Raw genomic sequence first — 20,959 nt, forward strand, 5'->3', positions numbered from 1 at the left:
CTGGTGTTGTTTGTGTCTGATGTAAAACTGATACAGACTTTGTTGGCATTTTCATTCATGTTTCATAATCTTCTCCAGTGCATACATAAAGACGATTCTTAAGTGTGCTGGGAGGGAATATTTTTATTGCTGGGGACTAGATCAGATCCCCATTGTTTGACACTTAGGGTGCTCCTCATTTGATCGTAAAGGAAGAAATAAAAACATTTTAGTGATACTATAGTTATTTACATTTAGTTGCAGAGAGGAGTCACAGTTAAGATCAGGAAGCTTCCCCTTCAGACTTGTTAAGGGCAATCACAGAGTTTCTCTCTTATTCATGTACTAAGTTCTTCATACCATCTGAATGCCATGAGAAAGACCCTGTGAGATGGAAGTAGTGGTTTAATTTGCCCTTTGAGAAAAACATTAATTTTAAAAAGGCCATTAAAGAGCATTTCAAATGTCACTGATACAAATTTTGGTTCCACAAAAGAGAAAGAGTATATATGTAAGACATTGCAGGAGGTTTTTATTGATCAATTAAATTAAAATAGGCACAGTGGGGAACAAATCTACCAACAAATTTGTGAATAAACCCATTAGTATTTCCTTATGAAGTACTCATATCTCTAATTGCATTACTTTTTTTTCCTACGGTGATGTATGTAAGGAGGCTAATTAATACAATTTAAAAGATCTGGTAAGAGTTAATTTTTGAAATAAGATTTTTCTTCTTTTCTATGAAATGATACATCATTTCAAACATTATATATTATCAGATTTAGAAAATTGGAATGTAGTTGTTAATTTTTGTTCTGTGTCTCTGAGAAATGCATTCAGCAATCCATACAATATTCCTGCATTCTTGTTCCTTTAACTTCACATAGGCATAAAATACTCCAAAATGAAACTGGTTGTTGAATGCAAGCACATTCAGCTTTACCTGTAGAAAAGATGAAACAAGTGTTAGGATAAAATATCAAGGAAGGTGAATGGGATTTTTATATGGTAGATTAATTGTCAAGATTTCTTGCAGCTTTGCAACCATGATTATATTTAGCAGTCTCTTGAGTATCAGTGTAATTGAAATGTCATCTGTGGAATAATTTTGGTAATAGAGTACAGCAATATTACAGGAAATAAAACACAGTGGTGAAATAACTTCTCTAGTAGATTGCTCAAAAGAAATTTAATTAAGTGGTGTTTATGAGATAGCTTTTGGAAAGGTTATCAGGACTGATAGCTGTGTAAAGAGTCCTCAGAAGAATGTTATAGGATTAATTTCATTTAACAAGGTAAATTCTTCTATTTTGATTCAGCCAGATGTTGACGGCCATCAAAAATCCATGTTCTTGAATAGAAAGCAGTAGAGTAGACAGTAGAGTAGAATCAAAAGCCTGGTACCTCATTATTGTTTTAATTTTAATTCCATGTGAGTAGCATTCATTTTTGTATTTTAAGGCTAGAAGTTTTACCTCATGTTCAAAAAATGCGTCTTCCAGGGTCTTTTCTCCAGTGCCACTCCCTACACCTTCAAACACAGCCTTGTATTCCTAAAAGCACAGAAAACCACTGTCCATGGAAATAAGGTACTTTTGCATTCTGTGCAGCACAGACACCTTACATTACTTTGTAAATTAATCTTCGTTAAGTAATCTTTCTGTATAGAAGACATCCTGTATAGACCACAATTCTACATAAATCAAAAGTTAAAAGCATATAATCAGCAAAAAAAAAAAAGAAAAATCACATTCGTTCTTGTATTTCTTATCATCATTTCTAACAATTGAAATTAATTTGCTGAAGGCACTAACAGAGACTTATTGTAGAATGACATGTGACCTTTCACTCCTTTGGGCAGAGAGCACTGAATTTCTTGTACAAATAGTATCCATCAGAGCCAGAGCTCTAAATGGAGACAAAATACTGAACTCTGATTATCACATGGCTGCTCCTTTTATTTCCAGTAGTCAGTTGGATTTGCCTTACCTGCATTAATACTGTATCCAAATCCTTTAGTCTGATTAGTCATCCTAGAGTATCCTGTGCAGATCATTGACTTGATTTCTTAGGTGCTATGTTTCTGTGTAATTTCCTTCTCTGTGTGTTTGGTTTGTTTTTCCCTTAAAGTAGGAGTGTAGTAGAGGTCTACTACAATGGTTCCCAAATTCATCTGAATAACCCACCATCTCATGAACAGTCTTGCTCCATGCCTCATTGACATGGTAACTCATGATTAAAATATTCTCTTTATGCACAGGAGCAGATGCACAGCTTCACCTTTGTGGGGGTTTTTTGTGGAAAAAGCATTAGACATTTTTTGTGTACCTACTTAAAGGTAGCTTAAATATTATGGTTAGACAGAGTACAGCAGTTAATTTGTAGATCAAGTATTGCAGATTACTAATCTTTAATAACAACACTATTTGCATCAATATTAAGATTTTCATCTATTCTTTGAATATATTAGTGATTTTGAGAAAATGTTTCAGAAGGGAATTTTTATGGTATACTGGCAATAAATCAGGTTTGACTGATCTGTGACATGAACTGTTTGGTCAGCTCGGTTTAAAATGCTGTATGGCTGGCCATGCTCCAAAATCTTGGAGGCAGAAGCAATGAAGTGAAACTCAATTTTGGGAGAGTTAATGGAGTAGGAAGAGTTTTATTTACTAGATGTGATTTGCTCTTACTTAAACATCCTTGTAAGAGGAACTTTGTACTGCACTAATGTAATAATGTCTTATCTCAATCTTATCTCTTCATATCAAAAGTCTTTGATCCCATACACTTTTTAATGGGAACTTTAGTACCTCTGCTGATTTTTTTCCTCCCTCAAAAATTCTTTTAACTTACACGTATAATCTTAACAACTTTGCTGATGTCAGGAGATGCTAATGGACTATTTTTATATTCACTTGTTGTTTTAATAAATTAGTTTACATACTGCATAGTATTCTGCAACACACTTCACTTGCTCATAGTCATCTGCATTGGCCAACAGGTGCAAGCCTTCTGGATAAAGTTTTCCACAGGTTGGATACAGCTTCTCTCGGTCATCTTTACTCAGCTCAGTGCCAAATGAATTAATGGTGATGATAAAAGCACGTCTGTCTGCCTCAAACTTAATATGCAAAACAAAGAATAAAGAGGTATTATTAGACATCTCATTCTAAATTAGGGTGGCCATATTCTGGGGTTTTTTTAGTAAGTCAAATGGAAATGTAATTTTTTTTAAAAAGTCAACTTGAGAGCATTGGACACATACCTTATTTTTGAAATTGTAAATTCTCTCTTCTTTGCAAGTATGCATTAAATTTTGACTAGAAAATCAAACAAGATTTTGCAACTACAGTTTTTATTCTGTGATTTTTGTTCTAAAAATATAATTTTTGCTGCTTCCTCATTTCCCTGCTTAGTTACCCAGATGTTGACAAGAAAAAATATCTTCACACCCTCATATGTAAGATTATGCAATAATGATCTTATAAATAAAACTGATAAAGGAAAGGACAAAGAATCAATAGTACTGCCTGTAATTGAAAGCGGTGTTGATAGTAAAAGTTGACTGAAAATCCTAAAAAAAGGTAGTTTCTCAATGCACATATTTAAAATGATAATTTGATAAGGAGAAGGGGGCCGTTTACTTGCAAAGTTAAAATTTGAAGTGGTTCAAATAACAGTTAATTTTTAATATATAGAATGAAAGGCTATATTTCTTCTGTCAGGTTTAGATGTCTGCAGTATCTGTATTTTCACTACAGCAGCAGACTGAAAGGCAATCCAATGTCTAGATCTCAGGTTCTTATTTCGTACAAGGCGAAATTTCACTTACCATTCTTATAGTATGACTGAAAAATGCAGTAGTAAATAAAAACAATCTTTTCTGCTGTCTTGAGATCTAAATTGACTCTGGTTTAGTTCTTTCCTTTATTCCTTGCTTTCATGTTTTAAGAACAGCAGAGCCCTTGCTATTTGCAGGGATTACACAGGGAAAATCTTACAAGAGAAGAAAATATGGTATAGGCACATTTTAAGAGGCTAAAAAGTTTCTTATGCTGTGAATATTTGAGCAGAGAGGTGTTTTTTTTTCATTTGAATAACAAGGCTGCATTTGCAACACTAGTCTGCCACTTTAGCAAAAGCACATATTCACATCTACTCTTGTGTATGGGAACAGACAATAACAGGAACTCGCTACCCGCTGGTGCTGACTTCGAAGTAAGGGAAAGGAGTAAACAGTAAAGAAGTAATGAGAAGAAAATAAGCATGCTTGAAAAGATTTCTAGCTAATGAATAACAGGGTCAAACTTCACTACTTAATAAAAATAAGCCTATTAGACCTACTGAAACCATTTTAGAAGGACAAATGCTTTCTTTTTTTTTAATTTGTAAAAGCCATGTAGAATCTAGCTGTTAGAGGTGTAATATTTTGTTGATAAAAAACGTTGGAGGCAATTGCAACTCATGGTAGCAGGTGTGGGTTCTGCTTCTGGTGGCTTCCAGTTTGAGAAAATTTTCAGGATAACTCCCATCCCTACAGACCTCGCAATTCATCAAATTATTGGCACATGAGTGTCTCCACAGAGAGTAAGGCCACGAGGCAATTACTTGTGTGTCAGTCCATTTGATTGCTGCAGGTAGAGGTGTAGTCAGAGGATGACAATTTCCTTAGTGCATGTTTGCATGTGAGAGACTGCTGGTTCAGAATTTAGCACGGGGCCATGCTGACAGACACAGCTCTAGCTGCAGTGCAATGCAGTCCTGCAGTTTCCTGCCAGAATCAGGGCTAAACATGCAGCCTCTGCTGTCCGCAGTGGAAAAGAGATCATCAGTACTCTTAATATGGAAGTTTGGCACCACACGTGGTAGTCAAGGAGCTGGGGAGCTAAATACCTCAGCCTCATTCTGTAGGGTCAGGTTGGTAGTCTTACATATAAGATTACAAAATAAATAGCAAGTATTTGTTTGAATCATTTAACTTGTGGGTTTTTTGTGAATCCAACCATCAGCAGTCTGTTCTATGTGTCTCTTCAGGGTAATAAAATGTTATAGAAAAGCAAATCTTCCATAGAAATGTTTATCCTCCTGGCTGATTGACATTAGATAGGGATTTTAAAGAAGCTTATCATAGGCTAAATTGTTACCACTGATATAAAGGGAGTTTTATCAGATGCTTAAACTAACATTGGTAAGTAATCTGCACTGAGCATGCATTTCTATTTAAAAACTAACTTTCTGAAAAATCTGAATCAACTATGCCAGCCAATCAGCCAGTCTCTTGATTTTTCTTTTTATTAAAAGTCAAAATATTTAATTTCTCTTCAATTTAACTTGATTAAGAGCATTTTGTTAAGAGCATAAATTGAAATGTTGTGACCTGCTTAATTAAAATAGAAAATTGCAATATCTTTTAGGATTTTTTTTTTGTAAAATGTAATTCAGACACATTATTCCCTCAAGAATGAGCTCCCAGGGTTATTATCTCTCTTCTAAATGCAAACTTTCAGTATGATGACATCAGCCCTCGGTAAATTTTTTTTTTGGTTTCCAGGGTGTAAAATCGCTTATCCAGAAAAAAAGACTCCTGGAAGCAAGTGGGTGGTCTGGCTGTCAGCCTCTGCAAAGAATTGTGATAGACTAAGTAAGAAAAAAAAGAAAAGGGGACCTGAATGCTGAGAATTCAATTTTAGAAATTTCTGCACCTTTTATTAAAAAAACAAAGACAAAAATATCATTCACTAGATGCATGTATGCTTTGGCAGGAGGACATTAGGAACTTTGTTTGCCATGGAAAAAAATATTAAACTTTTCTGAGTTGAGACAAAAATATAACACAGAATGTTCAACTTTTTTATGTGACACTAATTCCAAAGGTGATTCAAGTCTAACCTTAATGACTAATTTTAATAGGAGAGTAAACAAACGTAGCAGTACCATGAAGCTTGAAGATTATTGATTAGTAAATAGACAGTAATGCCAGGCTTTAGCTATCCCAAACTCAATAGTCAACATTTTTTGGTTTTCTACATAATGGGGAGAAATGTTAAAGGGCAACAGGTTGAGATTGGTGAACCATTTCTTCTTTTCTGCTCTCTGATACAGAAAAATATTAACTGAGACAGGATTCTCCTTAGTAATGGTCTAGCTGCTTTTCTAGTAAAAAAGTAAAACTCATCCTTGAATACACTATTTATTACATCTTAGAAAAAAACAGGTATATTTAGAGGAGAAGCAAACATTTCACAGATACTTTGGCAAATGGAGAGAAATTGAACAGAAAAACAAAGTGAGACAATTATGACAACATTGTGGAGTACTTTAATGTATAAAGACTGAATGTTTCTTACCTCAAGAATAGGTCTCATTATTTCTGCTGTAGTACCACCTTGTTTTTCACAAAACTTATAAAATGCCTCAAGATAAGACTACACAAAAGAAGAAGAGAAGTATTTTAAATACTGCTTAAGACCTGGACCAGGATTGCACATAGCCATGAACCTCATTTTTAAATACTTCAATTAACTTTGATAATTCCACCCATAATTTTAAATTTTAAGTATGTGCTTAATTACTTAGTTCAAATGAAAGTTGAAATGTTCAAATGCAAATGTCTTGTTTTTACAATTTGAGATCAAACGTTTTCAAAAATTGTAATAAGAAAAATATTATGTTTTACTTGCTCTTTAAAGAAGGAACTTATTGAGTTCCATTGAGCTTCCACTGCATAATAAGCAGATGGCTAAAGAGAACTCTTCATTTATAGTGTGTGGAGGAGGGGATTTGGGCATATGCCACGGATGTTGGGCCAGCAGGATGAGAATACACAAACTAATCCCTGCTGCTCTACCCTAAACCCTGGATTAGGACAGAACAGCAGACAAAGCTTCTGTAATACTGGTCTGCAGAGCCCTCTGGTCTATTAAGGATTCTGGCATCTGCACCCACTTCAAAATACCTGTGCAGGAAGGACACTAAATATCTGAGATGCTGTTCTGCCTGCCTCTCAGTCTCCCAAAATACTGTATTAGAGAACATTTATGTTAAAATGCATTTGCCACAACTTCACACAATCTTGTTATAAGCTGTCACTACCTATGCAATTAAGTGAATTTTAAGCAGAGACATCTCAAGGGGGATCTACTGCATGGAATTATGCATTAGGTTCTGTATACTGCTATCTGATAGTAGAGCAGAAGCAATTGATCACATTGACAGCTGAAGTAAAGGAGAAATTATCTATTAATAATTTCATAGTGTTTGCAGAATGGTCCCCCAATAGTCAGATGAGCAAGAAGAAAAAAAAAAAAAAAATAGATTTGGTAAGTGTTAATATATGCATATCCACACAGGATAAAAGAATCAAATGTGTATGTTACCAAACTGGAAAAAGTATCTAGTATAGTAGTACTGTGAAAGAATTAAAATACATTAAAATTAACATATGTAAGCATAATTGATGTTGTATTGAATGAGAGAATTAGTAAAAGTTTCAAGAATTAAAAATCAGCTTTGGAATTTATAAATATCATTTGTAAGACAAACAGAATTTTTTTTTCTTTCCCCCTAGTACAATCAGATCACTGTAAAAATACTTCCTGCAATCTGGGGAATCCACTGTTAAAGAAAGGTGATAAAGATTTTGAAGAGAATGTGCCAGGAGGAACCTTTGATGGACTGGAGTATGTATAGCCTTTAAAGAGACCATTGTAAGAGTAGTGACCTGTGTGCTAAGTACTTTGAAAATGCTCACGTTAAATGCATATACTTGCAGCACTGTGCTGCAACAATGCTAAAAATTGTTTTTAAAGTAAGAAAATTATACAAAATCCCTAAGTAAAAATCATGTTAGCTAGACTCAAAACCATTAGACCCTTTCAAATCTCATCTTCCTTATATAAATAAAGATAAATGTTATCCAAAAGTCTGCCTAGACTCACTCAGGAGGTAAGAGTTCTCTGGCATTCAGTGGCTGAGTTATTTGTAAACAAATCTGGAACCGGATATTAGCTTGACATCTAGAGTATTTTCATTAATGAGATATTAAATTAGAATTTGGATGCAGACCTAAAATTTGAAAAGTCCCCAGACAGTGGAGTAGAAATGGAAGCAGCTGGGTTTCATTCCTGGACTTGAAATCAACCAGATGACCTTAGACAGCTTGCTTTATATTCCCGTACTTCTGTTTCCCCATCCATAAAACAGGGTTAATGATACTGACCTGCTTTGCTGAGACGTTTGATAAACCCCAAATATTATCATTTTGTTTCAAAGACTTGCCTTGTACAGTTTGTTGCGCATTATTTCAATGTTCATTTCATCCAGGTCGTTTTCAGACAGGCAGTCTTGAAAAAATGCAGCTGAAAGCAGAGTTTATAACATAGCAGTATAAATCTGCATGCTGATAATATGCATCTCCTGTCTAATAAATCTGCATGCTGGTAATATGCATCTCCTGTCTATTGCTCACTAGTGTGTGAACAAGGATCCAAGGGTTCTGTTGTACAAGAAAGGGTGATATAAAAGAGAGGAAGAAAAATCTGCTTGATTTTCCCCTTATCCTCCTATCCCCTCCTTTTTAATGAGAATCTGCTGTGAGGGGAATCAATCAGTGCTGCAGGCAGAGCCCAGGTCTCCAGAGAGAATCAAATGGGAATGCTAATGAAAGCCCTAATCTTCTCTAAAGTATATAGTTTGGTTATTATGGAGATTTTCTAGTGAGGGATATGAAAAATAATTTTTGTCCGAAATCATGCAGGTATTTTGCAACTGTTAAGGAGAATCCTCTTGCCTATTTTCCCTTTTTTTCTCTGCGTATGTAGTGTGGGAAAGGCAACAGGTTGCAGCTGATAAAGGGCACAGGCTTTGACCTTGGCCATCTGTGCTTATGGGTCCTCGGCAGAACTGACTAAAGAGCAAGCTTTTGAGCAGGGAGGCAGTGGATGAATTTCACTTGTGCAGCTGGACCATTTAAAAATATGATATTCATAACCAACGTGTGCCTCTCGCTGTTCCTGAGCTATCCCAGTGGGGCAGAACAGTACCATATGAAAATGTGTTTTCCTAAGCAGTGGCAATGGAAGATGGTATTTACAGAGAAGATGTGAGCCTGGCCATGTTTTGTGGTCTTATCCCTTCCTACATTTCCAGCATCTAGATTTCAAATAGACAATATCAGGAAGTGTAGCCCTGAGAGCACCTTTCAGTATCTCCTCAGAGATCTATTTGTCCCATGACTTTAAAGAGCTGATAACACTTTTTTCTTTAATGAACTAGTTTAGAAAAAAAAATCCAGAAATTTACTACCAGCTGTGAGAAAACAGTGGTTTAGTTTACCTTTCAAAAGTAGTTTTCTGCTGGCTCTTGGTCTTCTGAAGGATTTGGTAAGCAGCAGTTCATAAATCACTATGAACAAACCACTGCTTTAAGGAATCTGTAAACCGTGTCCATATCTCTCATCAGCTTTGTCCACTCCAAACTGCAGTCTGGGCTTTTTAGTCTGTCTGCACATGGCAGCACAGTTCATTTCAGCTGTCCTGCTCTGTCCCTTCTCAGATTTCACTGTACAGTGTGCCAGTGCCCAGGCACTGATGGGAGTGTGCTGTTGGGTGGCCTCTGTGAGGGAACGGCAGGACTGCGCTGTGCTGGACACAGGCAGCTCCAGCTGGGACCCAGCAAGGGCACAGCCCAGCCCCTCAGTCGAGCAGGTGTTTCTGAAGGGGGCCTACATGAAAAACAAACTGGGACTTTTTACCAGGGCATGTAATGATAGGACAATGGGGAATGGCTTTTAACTGAAAGAAGGTAAGTTTAGATTAGAGGTTAGGAAGAAATTCTTTACTGTGAGGATGATGAGACAGGAATAGGTTGCCCAGGGAAGTTGTGGATGCCCCATCCCTGTAATTATCCAAGGCCTGGTTGGATGGGGCTCTGAGCAACCTGGAAGGTCCTTGCCCATGGCAGGGGTGTTGGAACTGGATGATCTTTCAGTTCACTTCCTACTCAAACCATTCTATGGCTCTACACTCCCCCTGCTCCTTGAGACAGCCCTGCCTGTCTGAAGGGATGCAGTGTAACCTGCAGGGATAACAGGGTGGAGTGGAGAAGAAGAGCCTGGCATGAAGGAACAACAAAGGCTGGAGGGAAGGTATTTTCCCCAAGTTTCCCCAAGTTTTCACCTAAATGTTTCATGATTTTATGTTTTTCTCCTTATATCTGGATCAGTAATTAATTGTGTCATACATGTATAAATCAGCAATAAATCAGGTTAATCTCCCCACTGATTTAGTCTGGTTTGCCTGCAGCAGTATTTTGTGGGTGATCTCAACTGACAATCTATTTTTGCACCTTTTTTCTCCCCCTCATTGTGCTGAGAGTAGAGGGTGAGAAAGTGGCTGGCTGGGAATTTTTTTCTGTCTGGGGCCAACCTATCACACCTTTTTGAGAAGCAGAACCCAAAACCTCTCAGAGTACTGAAGAGAACAGCACATAATGGTTTCATATACATTCAAATACGTCCACTTCTGTCTTATTCTCAGTGCCCTTCACAGGCTATTGGGTTTTGTTCGTGTTGGCTGCTACACCACATTGAGCAGAGTTTCATCTTAATTTATAATGTGACATCTCCAAACTTTACATTGCTTTGTGCTTAGATTTAGTTCTTTAAAAAAAGGACTTTTCTTTATATTTGAACCATGTCCAAATCTCAAGAGGGAATCTGCGTTCTACCACAACATCTAATAATTATTAGTAGCTGTCTGCTTGATCCTTAGTAAAGACATATATTTTAGTATAATGTAGGTGTTGAAATAAAAATGTATATGTTTTAAATCAGTGACTACTTTGAATAGAAAATATATACATTGCACTTCTTGAGTAACATGTTTTTTTCTGAGTCTGCTACCCAAGGTGGATATAGAGGTTATTAATAAATGTTACCAGAATATGTCCTGAATACCCCTGCAGATATTCTTGATCTACAGTTCAAGATTATTTTTACCAAAACTCAGCATATCCACTGGGAAACATCCTGTTCTAAAGAGTACAGGATTAGTAATTTTGAGAAAAATAAAAGAAATAATTTAGTGGTTTTACCTAATGGTGTGTCAACCAAAATTGCATTGAAGAGTTCAGTGGGGTTTGAGGCAATGCTGACTGCTTCCATTTGCTCAAAGCTCCCCAATGGATGGCACTTGGGAACAAGCTCAGCTATGGGTCGCTGATGTAATGTGCCAGTTATTAAAAGAATTACGTTGTCAATCATATAGCTGTATCTGTATTGGAAAGAAAAAGTAAAAATAAATTAATTTTATAACCAACTTTCACTTGAAAAAATAAAAACAAAAAATTTTTGAAAATTAGCCATAATACCAGAGTATTATCAGAATGCATGTTCATTCTGTATCAATAGCTCATCAAAAATCAACAGAAGTTTTTAAATAGCAAGGAGATAACATAGCACTAGTTTTAAACCTAATTTATATGAGAGATTTAGAAAATGGACATTTTTAAAGAAGGTGGTACTGACTCATGACTATAATAAGCATAACAGCTGAGATGTAGATTCACTGTAATAAGTGACAATGAGTGGTATCTAAAGGAAATCACCTGAGCTAGCAACTTTTCAAGTTTGGGATTTTTAATTTCATATATACCATGGACAAAGAAGTACATGGGAATCTCGGCACTAAAACTGCAGAGTTCATGCAGTTGGTCCAATCTTAGGTTTTCTTCTCATTCAGCTTTAAACATCCTCCCATGAGGGAGCTAAGAACAGGCTCTTACAGATTTCTTCTCTATTACTTAAAGTTTTCTTTTGAGTAGAAGTTTTCTATCAGCTTCATACCAGTTTCAGTGTCAAAGGGGCTGATGAGTCTTGTCAGTGACTCGGAAATGGGAACATAATTCCCTTGAATGCCAGTCTTGAGTGTGCATTGTTGACTAAGAACACAGCTATAAACACACAGGGATTTATATGTTCTCACCCAAAATATGTAAAGAGGGCTTGAGGATCTGGTGGAACGGAATTAAATGTTTTGTGTGAAATATCTTAACCAGTATATCCATTATTTAAAAAAAACAATAGTGAGCAAAGGCTGTGCATACATATCTATACATTTATGTCAATGAGTGTGATAAAAGAAGTGCCAAAATTTTCATGCTTTCATTTTCATTTCCCTGAAACAAAATGTAAATATTGCATGCCCACAGGCATCCTAGGACAGCTTTAAGATCCTGTTAATATATCAGCCTAACATTGGTCAGCTATACATGACCAGAAAAAAAAATGATAGCTTCTTTTTTACTATAATAAAGCTGCTCCTTGAAATTTAGTTGAACAGTGCATTGTTCCTGTTAAAATACATTAAAAGTATCAGATCAAGGGGAGTAAATAGTTAGGTTAAATATCATGCTGGTATTTTGCTAGTCCATGTTGTTATATTGTTGTAAAGCAGATCACTGTTCTTAAAGTTGTTGAAGTCATTCATTTGCAAGTTTCATCTATTCGTGATGGTATTGAGATCAGAGCTTTCTCTTCATCCAGCATCAAACAACAGCTGAACTTTCAAATAATGCTACTTGCATCTAAGTACCTTGCAATATACCATATAAAGTCGTCCTGCTTTTTATTTATTTGGTTTGAATAGTATAAAAATTATGGCAGGTGTAGGATGTGTTGTCTTTCCCCCTTTAGAAAAGGTCTACACTTTGCTACATGCCTAGGAATTAAATCACTTCCCTGTGCATCATGAAATTGTTAATCTTGCATGAATCACACCCCCTCTCCCAAACATAGTTTTTCAACTTGTCTGACCTAGACGGTGTTTGAAAATTTCAACCATTTTTAAATTAATTAATCTCTACCACTTCTTCTGCCACTGTTCACACAAAGAAAACTTCTGTTTTCTTCTGTTCTTTAAAATAATTAGTTGCAAAGACAACAAATCTTCATATAACATACAGTTTCAGAATTCATATTAGCAAGAAAAGCATGCAAATGCAGTAGTATCAAAGTAATTTTGCTGGCTTTAAAACTTAAATACAAATTCCAATATGTTTCATTTATGCTATTTAAACTGCTTCTTCTGTGTGGTAAGATATTTGGTAATATTACTTACGTGACAAAATTCAGAAAAGTGGCGAGTGGTTCAAAAGCATGGTTTCTGAAGTAATGAAATTCTGTGAGTAGTTTTGTTTTCAGTTTTTCATCGATGGTGGAAACAGTGAGAGGACCAGTTTCATTTGCCAAGAAATTGCCATAGTCTGTAGTCTGTAGATGCAACTTCAGATCTGAAATTAAAATTCAGGAAAGATCATGAGCATAAACTGTCATACTGTCTGCAACCAAATTTTTTTTAAAAGTTAATTTCTAATACACTTTTATATTAAGCAACTGATAATACTCTATTGAAAAGGTTTTTTGCATAGCTATAATACAGGGTAAAGGCAAAATTGATGCAAATTTGTACTGCCTTCTACCAGTAAGACTTTCTGCATACTATAGGAAAGAGCAAATAATTTATGTCTTTGTGAGAAGTTTCACCATCAGCTTTCATTTTCAGACATACCAGATAGGCTGTTACCCACTACTGTCTCTAGTCCCTCCCTCATCACATTTGTTCAATGTTTCGATTTCACTGATTTGCACCATTATAATCCATCAGTTGTTTTGTCTGCTGCACTCTCATGGACTGGAGTAGGAATAATCCTTTAACTTTGGTAAGGTCTTAAATATTCCCATGAAACATCTAAATCTCAAGTACGATTATAATCTTCTGTTATCAGGCTGCCTGAAGAAGAGAAGGAAACACATCTTGCCTGGCACACATTCTGGACTCCAAATGGATTCTGCAGTAGAGCACTTGAAAGGGGAGAGTTTACACTCTCTTAGCATTTCTGGTTTGGCTTTCTCTGATTTATGGCTGGTACTACCAAATCCTAAGAAGCTGTTCCAGAAACTTGGGTCATTGTGACATTTTCTGTTTGAGCTCTCAACCCTGGTGACTGGGGAAAATGAGTTGTTTTGACCACAAAGTTAAAAGAAACTTTCATGATATCCTAGAATTAATATGATGAATTTTCTCTGCTAGCCCTTTTTTACCATGAGGCATAAGCAAGCATTTGAATAATTTCTTGCTGTTCAAAGCAGTTTAATGTTTTCTTTTAGAAAAGGCTCCACTGCAATCCATAATTGTGTTCAAATGCTATATTAAAACTAGTTTAAATTATAGATTGGGATTCTATTATATGATTTGGGCATGTCTAATAATTAGATTTCTATGTGAAATTTGAACTGATAATTAGGGAAAAGGACAGCAACACTCCCACTGATGGAAATATGGAAGTTAATTTGCAGTTAGCAAGGTAAGCATTTATCAGTACAGTAGCTACTTTTGCCTATTTCCCTGTGTGTATACTTCCTCAGTATGCAATAAGGCTGCCTACACTGAGACTTAAAGCAAAAGAAGTAGTACAGTGTGAAGCAGACTCCTACGTTTAGCGCTGTAGCTTACTGAGATAAACTTCACAGAGTCTTCTATGCAAGTTGGCTGCCTCTCAAGGTTGCTCAGAGTCCTGCCCAATCTGGCCATGAATGTTTCCAACTTCTCTAGGCAACCTCTTCCAGTGTTTAACCACCCTACTTTTAAAATACCTCTTCCTTATATTTAGTCTAAATCTATTCTCTTTTAGTTTGAAGCCATTGCCCCTTGTCCTATTGCTACAGGCCCTATTTAAAAACTTGTCTCTATCTTGCTTGTAACTCTCCTCAAGTACTGAAAGTTGGCAATAAAGTCTTCCTAGAACCTTCTCCAGGATCAACAGTCCCAAATGTCTCAGCTTTTCCTGGTAGGAGAGATGTTCCATCCCTCTGATAATCTCTGTGGCCCTACTCTGGACTCAGTCCAGCAGGCCCATGTTCTTCCTGGGCTGGGGACCCTGGAGCTGGACACAGTACTCCAGGTGGGGTCTCATGAGGGTAGAGCAGAGGAGGAGAACAATTTCCCTCCCTTGCTTTAGATGCAGCCCAGGATACAGATGGTTTTCTGGGCTGTGAGCACACATTTTCAGCTCATGTCTGACATTTTCTCCAAGAGTGGTAGACATCCAAGGCCTTTTCCACAGGTCTGCTCTCGATTCCTTCCTGCCCCAGCCTGTGTTGATACCAGGGATTGCCCAACCCAGGTGCAGGACCTCACCCTTGGCCTCATTGAATCTCGTGAGATTATCATGGGCTCACCTCTCCAGCTTTGCTGGGTCCCTCTAAATGACATCCTGTGCCTCCGTTGCGTCAACTGCACCACTCACTCAGTTTGGTGTCACATGCACCACTCAGTTTGGTGTCACATGCACCACTCACTTTGGTGCCACCTGCACCACTCAGTTTGGTGTCACATGCACCACTCACTCAGTTTGGTGTCACCTGCACCACTCAGTTTGGTGTCACCTGCACCACTCACTCAGTTTGGTGTCACCTGCACCACTCAGTTTGGTGTCACCTGCAAATATGTTGACATTGCATTCAATCCCACTGTCTGTGTCACTGATGAAGATATCAAACAGGAATGGTCTCAAAAAGGACCCTTCAGGGGCACTGCTCAGCACTGAACTCTCTCTGGACTTTGAAGCATTTCCCACTTCTCTCTGGATACAACCACTCAGACAGTTCTTTATCCCCCAAATATTGCCTATTCATCAAATGCACATCAAATCACATAACACACTTAGAAAAAGTCATACTTTCAGTACTGACTTCCATGTAGGAAGAGGAGAAATAGAATCCAAATATGAAAAAAGAAACACAATTGGAGAAAGAGGGAAAGGTAAGCAAGATTAAGAGAAAAATATGCAGTTATACCCAGAAATTAGTCTATGTAAGACCAAGTTTTTAAAATTTCATTAATATTTTGATTTTACACCTACATTTCCTGTGAAAACTTTCCTACTTTTCTGCTTTTTTGTTGCAAAGAGTACAAAAATACTTGACATATGCTGAGATTAGATAATACTATATCAGATGCAGAGCTCAATCCCTTTTCTCAATTCCTTTTCAGATGAACCACAGATATCTACTTTTAGCCACACTGTGTAAATGCCTTTCAAACACAGTACTTTCCAGGGGTTCATTACATAAATCAGATTGTAAAACCCAAATATCAGCCCCAAGTACTGACCATTCTGAAATGTGATTAACATCATAAGATGAACAGAAACAAAAACCTGCTGATTGAGAGTAGTTTCACAAGCCTTTCTTACTCTTTCTCAGTTATCTGAATTGATTTGAGTGCCTTCATAAACCATACCTTAATATAAGGCACGAAAAATATTAGCTATAATTCATTAAATAGCCTCACCCCTCTCCCAAAAGCTATGGAGGAAATGTTATACCCAGGAATGTTGGGTTTAAAACCCTGTCAGTTACACAGCCTTCTTTATAGATGTATTTATTTAACTGAATAAATAAATGCCAACATGCATACTGCATGTAAGAAAAAATATTCCACTCTATCTCACGGTCTAGGCCAAAACAATCATCCACAAGCTCCAATATCATATAATATCAACCAGAAATGTCATAATTAGGGTTCACATCCAGACAGAGTTCAGTGCAGCTCAGAGACTGAACTGGTGGACTTAAATTATAGTCCCATCTTTGCTGCTGGCATAAATAAGGCCTGGGAACTATTGCTGTCAGACACTTGCACTAGTGACATGACTTGGTGACTCAGCAGGAGTAGATGGCTGAGCATTACAGGGCCTCAGACATTCCTGTTCACCAAAACCTTTTATTGATGGTAGCTGCTCCTTTTCTCAGGGTCTCTTGGAGACCTACACAAGACTCTGGCCTTTGTCCTAAAGATCCCTAGGGAAGAAAATTCCTGTATTTCAGCTGTCATCCATTCATTTTGATTGTCATCCATCTGCATTGTCTATTTCCTCATTAAATTGCATGCAGGATAACAACTTATAGGAAAAATATGACCTTAAAGAATTACTTGAGTTTACTCACAACTGAATAGCGAACAAACACAATTAACTAAAGTATGACTAAAAGGAATTAGAGCACAGAGGGAGACTGGTTTAAGATGATTGCAGTTAAGACAGGAATGATCCTGATCAAAAAGAAAGACCATTGTGAGAACTTTAACAAAATGTTAACCTAGTCTCTTGGCATCAAATTCATGGTAATTTGTCTGACCCCTCACTTTGATAACAATAACCAATCATCTGCAGTTTTCTTTCTGTTAACACTGTTATTTCAGCCACCAAGTGCTGGCAGGCCCTGGCTCTGGCAAGTTAAGTAAACTTGTGTCAGTGATTCCGTCCGGCCCAGAGTTCTGATGCTTGTCCTTCTGTGACCTACCCTCCTTTCTACAGAGCAGAAGACTTTCTATCACAGAAAAAAAGCAAGAGAAGAACAAAACATTGCATTTAAACACCTCCACACTCCCACACCCCCATTCTTCAAAACTGTCAGCAAGGTTGCTCTGGGAACCTCATTCCCTTAAAACAGATGATGCCATAGGACCAAACCAGCATGAGGCTGCTCCATGGAAATCATAGTTCAACCGAGCTGAAGAGGATGTCTAAATGGAGCTGAAAGCCTCTCCTCCTGTTGGTATGGCCCTGAATTGAGAGGACACAGTGGTATCATTAGTCTGTTAGCAGTCTTCTTTCTTCTTTTTTAATTTCCATTTTGCTTTTGCATTTGCTCTGTGATTATCAAGCAGATGTAAAGCGCTAATCTAAAGTTTTTCTTGTGGTTCCTCAGTAGTGATGTTATTGTTTCATCTCTAGAGATACCAAAACCACTCTGAAATTAAAAGATCTTTTTGCTTCTGTTTATGGGTTACTTTGAGTGGTTTTGATTTTTGTTTTCTGCTTGTTTGTTTCCCATATTTATAGTGTTTTTAGCTTAGGTCATTTTTTGTGGTGTGGTGCTAAGCCACAGAATACAGAATAGGGTAAATTTATTACCTTTCAATGTGAAGACATGATGGTACTTCTGAGAAAACATCACATTACTACAGCACAGATCCTCTTGCTGAATATTTTAAATTTGAATCAAAGACAATGTATGAAATTTACTTTAGAAATTTACTTTAGGTAGGAGTCTGTGGGTTTGGTGCACTGTACACTCACAGTGAAAGTTCAGTACTACAGCATCCTACATGTGCAGAGAAATAAGTGTGTTTACCATCATGTAGAAATCCATTATTTTTATATTTCTCATATTTTCATTGTAAATATTACATTTGGTAGGTAAATGGTGGGAATCTGTTAGCTGTCTATAATAAGTACAAAAAAGTTAGTGGTGAAAGAGATGCAGCTGAATAGAGAAAAAGGGGAAGTGATAGTGGGTAGTAGAGGTGTGCTTGTAGGAGGGATGATGAAGGCTGCTGCTTCTATTGATGAAATAATTTGCATTCTGAAATTGAATGAACACTAGAAAAAATAAGTTTAAAAAATAAAATTAATTGTTCTTCCTATTATAAATTAAGAATGGTTTTTATCTCTCTATTGTTACCTGTCCATCTGCTTCATGCTATTAAAAATATTGAAGGTTTATATATCAGAAATATTTGAAAACTACCTCATGGTGGTAAGTAACTTCCTTATAGCTTGACTTAAAATTTACGGATTTTTTTAGCTATTCTAAACTTAACACGATTAAGTATTCTTTTGTGAAGGGTACAAATAATCCCTTTTGCTTATATGTTTTTAACTCTATATCTTTTCTTCTTATTCAGAAGCAACCAGGATTTTTTTTCCTTCATGAAGCTTTGGATAACATAATTTATTGAGTTTGTTTGCAGGGAGAAGTGACAACAGAGTTTAGTTATTCTACCAATCTGTTCTTTGTTTCTTTTATAGATGCTTGAAGCTGTTACCTTTATCCAAAGTCTGTATCCTTATGCAGCAGGACTTTTTCACTTAAACAATTAAATACTATATCAAGTGTTTCTGTAGAGTCTGTAAGTTGCATACATCACAAATGCTGGAACAAATGGGGTAAAGAAACAGTTGATTTTTTCCAGCTGACATAAGGAATAGATTTCAGTTCTCAGAGTGATTGTATACATCTGTTCTGTGTGCCTGAACTGCCACTGTGTTTAATGGAGAGCTGGAACAGCTCTCCAGGTTATCAGCAGAAGCAGACACATGCACTTGGTCTGTTCAATAGTGTCTAGATTCCATTGACTGTACTGATAAACTCTTCTTTAACATATTCCTATAAGAGGAACTTTATTCTGCAGACAGGTAAATATCTACGTGCATTTCTTTAAATGCAGTTGTTTTAATCTGAGAGATGAATGGCAAGCAATCTTCCCAGACTTATGTTATTGCTTATATTAATAGTTTAGACAGCGTCAAAACTCTGTTGGGTATGGGAATCATCATTCTTCCCTTTCTCTTACTCCAAACCCATTACTGCATGTACAAATCAGCCAAAGCTTAAAATAGAGAGAGCTTATTCATTCTCCTTCTTCCTTTTCCAAACTGATCTAAGAGACTGCAAGTTATAGAAATGGAGTGTACAATCATAGCTTTTATTTTGCAGTCAGGAAAATTACCTTAATGTTCCTTTAGAAAGGTGATTTCTTCCTGTTGCGTTTTTTCCTGCCAAGTGTCTAAAGGTATGTCATATGATTCTTTGGTCTGTCTTCATCAGTCTGTGACCAGTCTTGGCCAGAGAAAGCTGTTTTGGAAACTACTGTGTGTTCTCTTTATTACTGTGGCAAAGTCACCTTGAAAAGAGCTTTTTTTTTTCCTTTTTTTTTTTTTTCCATTTCCCTAAGTTTTATATTTGTGGAGTATAGTTTTCTGTTCCTGGTAAGCAGAGTCTTCACCACTGCCCTAAAACTCAGGAAGTAACAAATTACTAAAATCATGTATTTTATAGAGAAACTCAGAGCCAAATAGCAAGCTTTTAACAAGATTTTTGGAAACTGTTTTATACAGCTGAAATGGTATGAAAGTTGCAAACCTGAACTGTTCTACAGCATGGCTAAAAGCTGTGAGAAGGTTGCCAATCTCCATGGGAGCTTTGTGGAAGAGATTTCTAATCCTTATCAGTAAACCAGAAAGCCCCATTGTCTGCATTGCTTAGCAAATTACAGCCTGCACACAAATCATAATCTATGGAAAGCTATTAACTTAAATATGAGAGCAGTTCTTCAAAGGACATCGGGGTTATCTCTGGGTTTAAGACAAACTCTCAATAGTTCAGTCTTTTACCTTCCCTTCTTCAGAAACCTAAGAAACAGTGTTTCTTCCTGAATAAAATAAACCAGCACTTACCTTCTAGTGTCTCACACTGTGCTAAATTGACATAGTCCGCACTTGTCAAGATCCCACCTTTGAACCCTCGGACCAGACCCTCCAGGTAGCCATGGTCCACATTGAAGTAAAACTCTGAGTATCCTGGCATGGAGAAAAAAGATATTTAATCTCTCTTCTGGGTACTTGATGGCACTGAATATCTGCCACCAACTGTATTTCCCCTCTTTGGAAGGAGTGACAAATAGTCACAGAGTTCCTGCCAGCCTATGATTGTGTTTTACCAACCAGTTTCTTCCTGTTTCTTGCTCCTACCATAGTTCCAGTACAGTTGATGCTTACACAACAACCAGCCAGTAAATCCAACTCCCTCCTGTCAAAGCCAGAATATGAACCTGTTATTGTTGGAAAAGAAGCCAAAAAGGAAGTGCAGGATTTAACCCCTGCTTGCAAGGATGCTCTGCACTGCTTGGAGAATGAGAAAGAACATTACAAAGCTTGAATAAAACTGTATTATAAACAGGAAGTGATCTGAGAATGCCTATAGAGGAAATATTTCTGCAGTAAAATAGTAGTCTGGGGTAGAACAGTTTAGGAGCTTAGACGGTTTGGTAGTGTCCCTGTATTGCTTCTTTTTTAACATTTTTGTTTGCTGGAAATTTTCTGCAGCTCATCTTTATCACCAAATATGTATACG

General features: G+C 36.8%; 1 protein-coding gene across 1 annotated transcript; it reads right to left on the reverse strand.

The window, feature by feature from the left end:
- Positions 1-494: 494 nt before the first annotated feature.
- ATP6V0D2 (ATPase H+ transporting V0 subunit d2) lies at positions 495-20,413 on the reverse strand. The gene is made up of 8 exons (XM_058034487.1): positions 20,284-20,413; positions 13,101-13,272; positions 11,077-11,255; positions 8,263-8,342; positions 6,333-6,410; positions 2,930-3,106; positions 1,458-1,535; positions 495-925 (listed from the first exon to the last, which is right to left on the reverse strand). Exons 1-8 carry the CDS (start codon positions 20,411-20,413, stop codon positions 764-766), a joined length of 1,056 nt encoding a protein of 351 aa, XP_057890470.1. The 3' UTR covers positions 495-763.
- Between the last annotated feature and the right edge of the window lie 546 nt (positions 20,414-20,959).

The sequence above is a fragment of the Melospiza georgiana genome, chromosome 1, assembly GCF_028018845.1.
Source record: "Melospiza georgiana isolate bMelGeo1 chromosome 1, bMelGeo1.pri, whole genome shotgun sequence".
Classification (NCBI taxonomy): domain Eukaryota; kingdom Metazoa; phylum Chordata; class Aves; order Passeriformes; family Passerellidae; genus Melospiza; species Melospiza georgiana.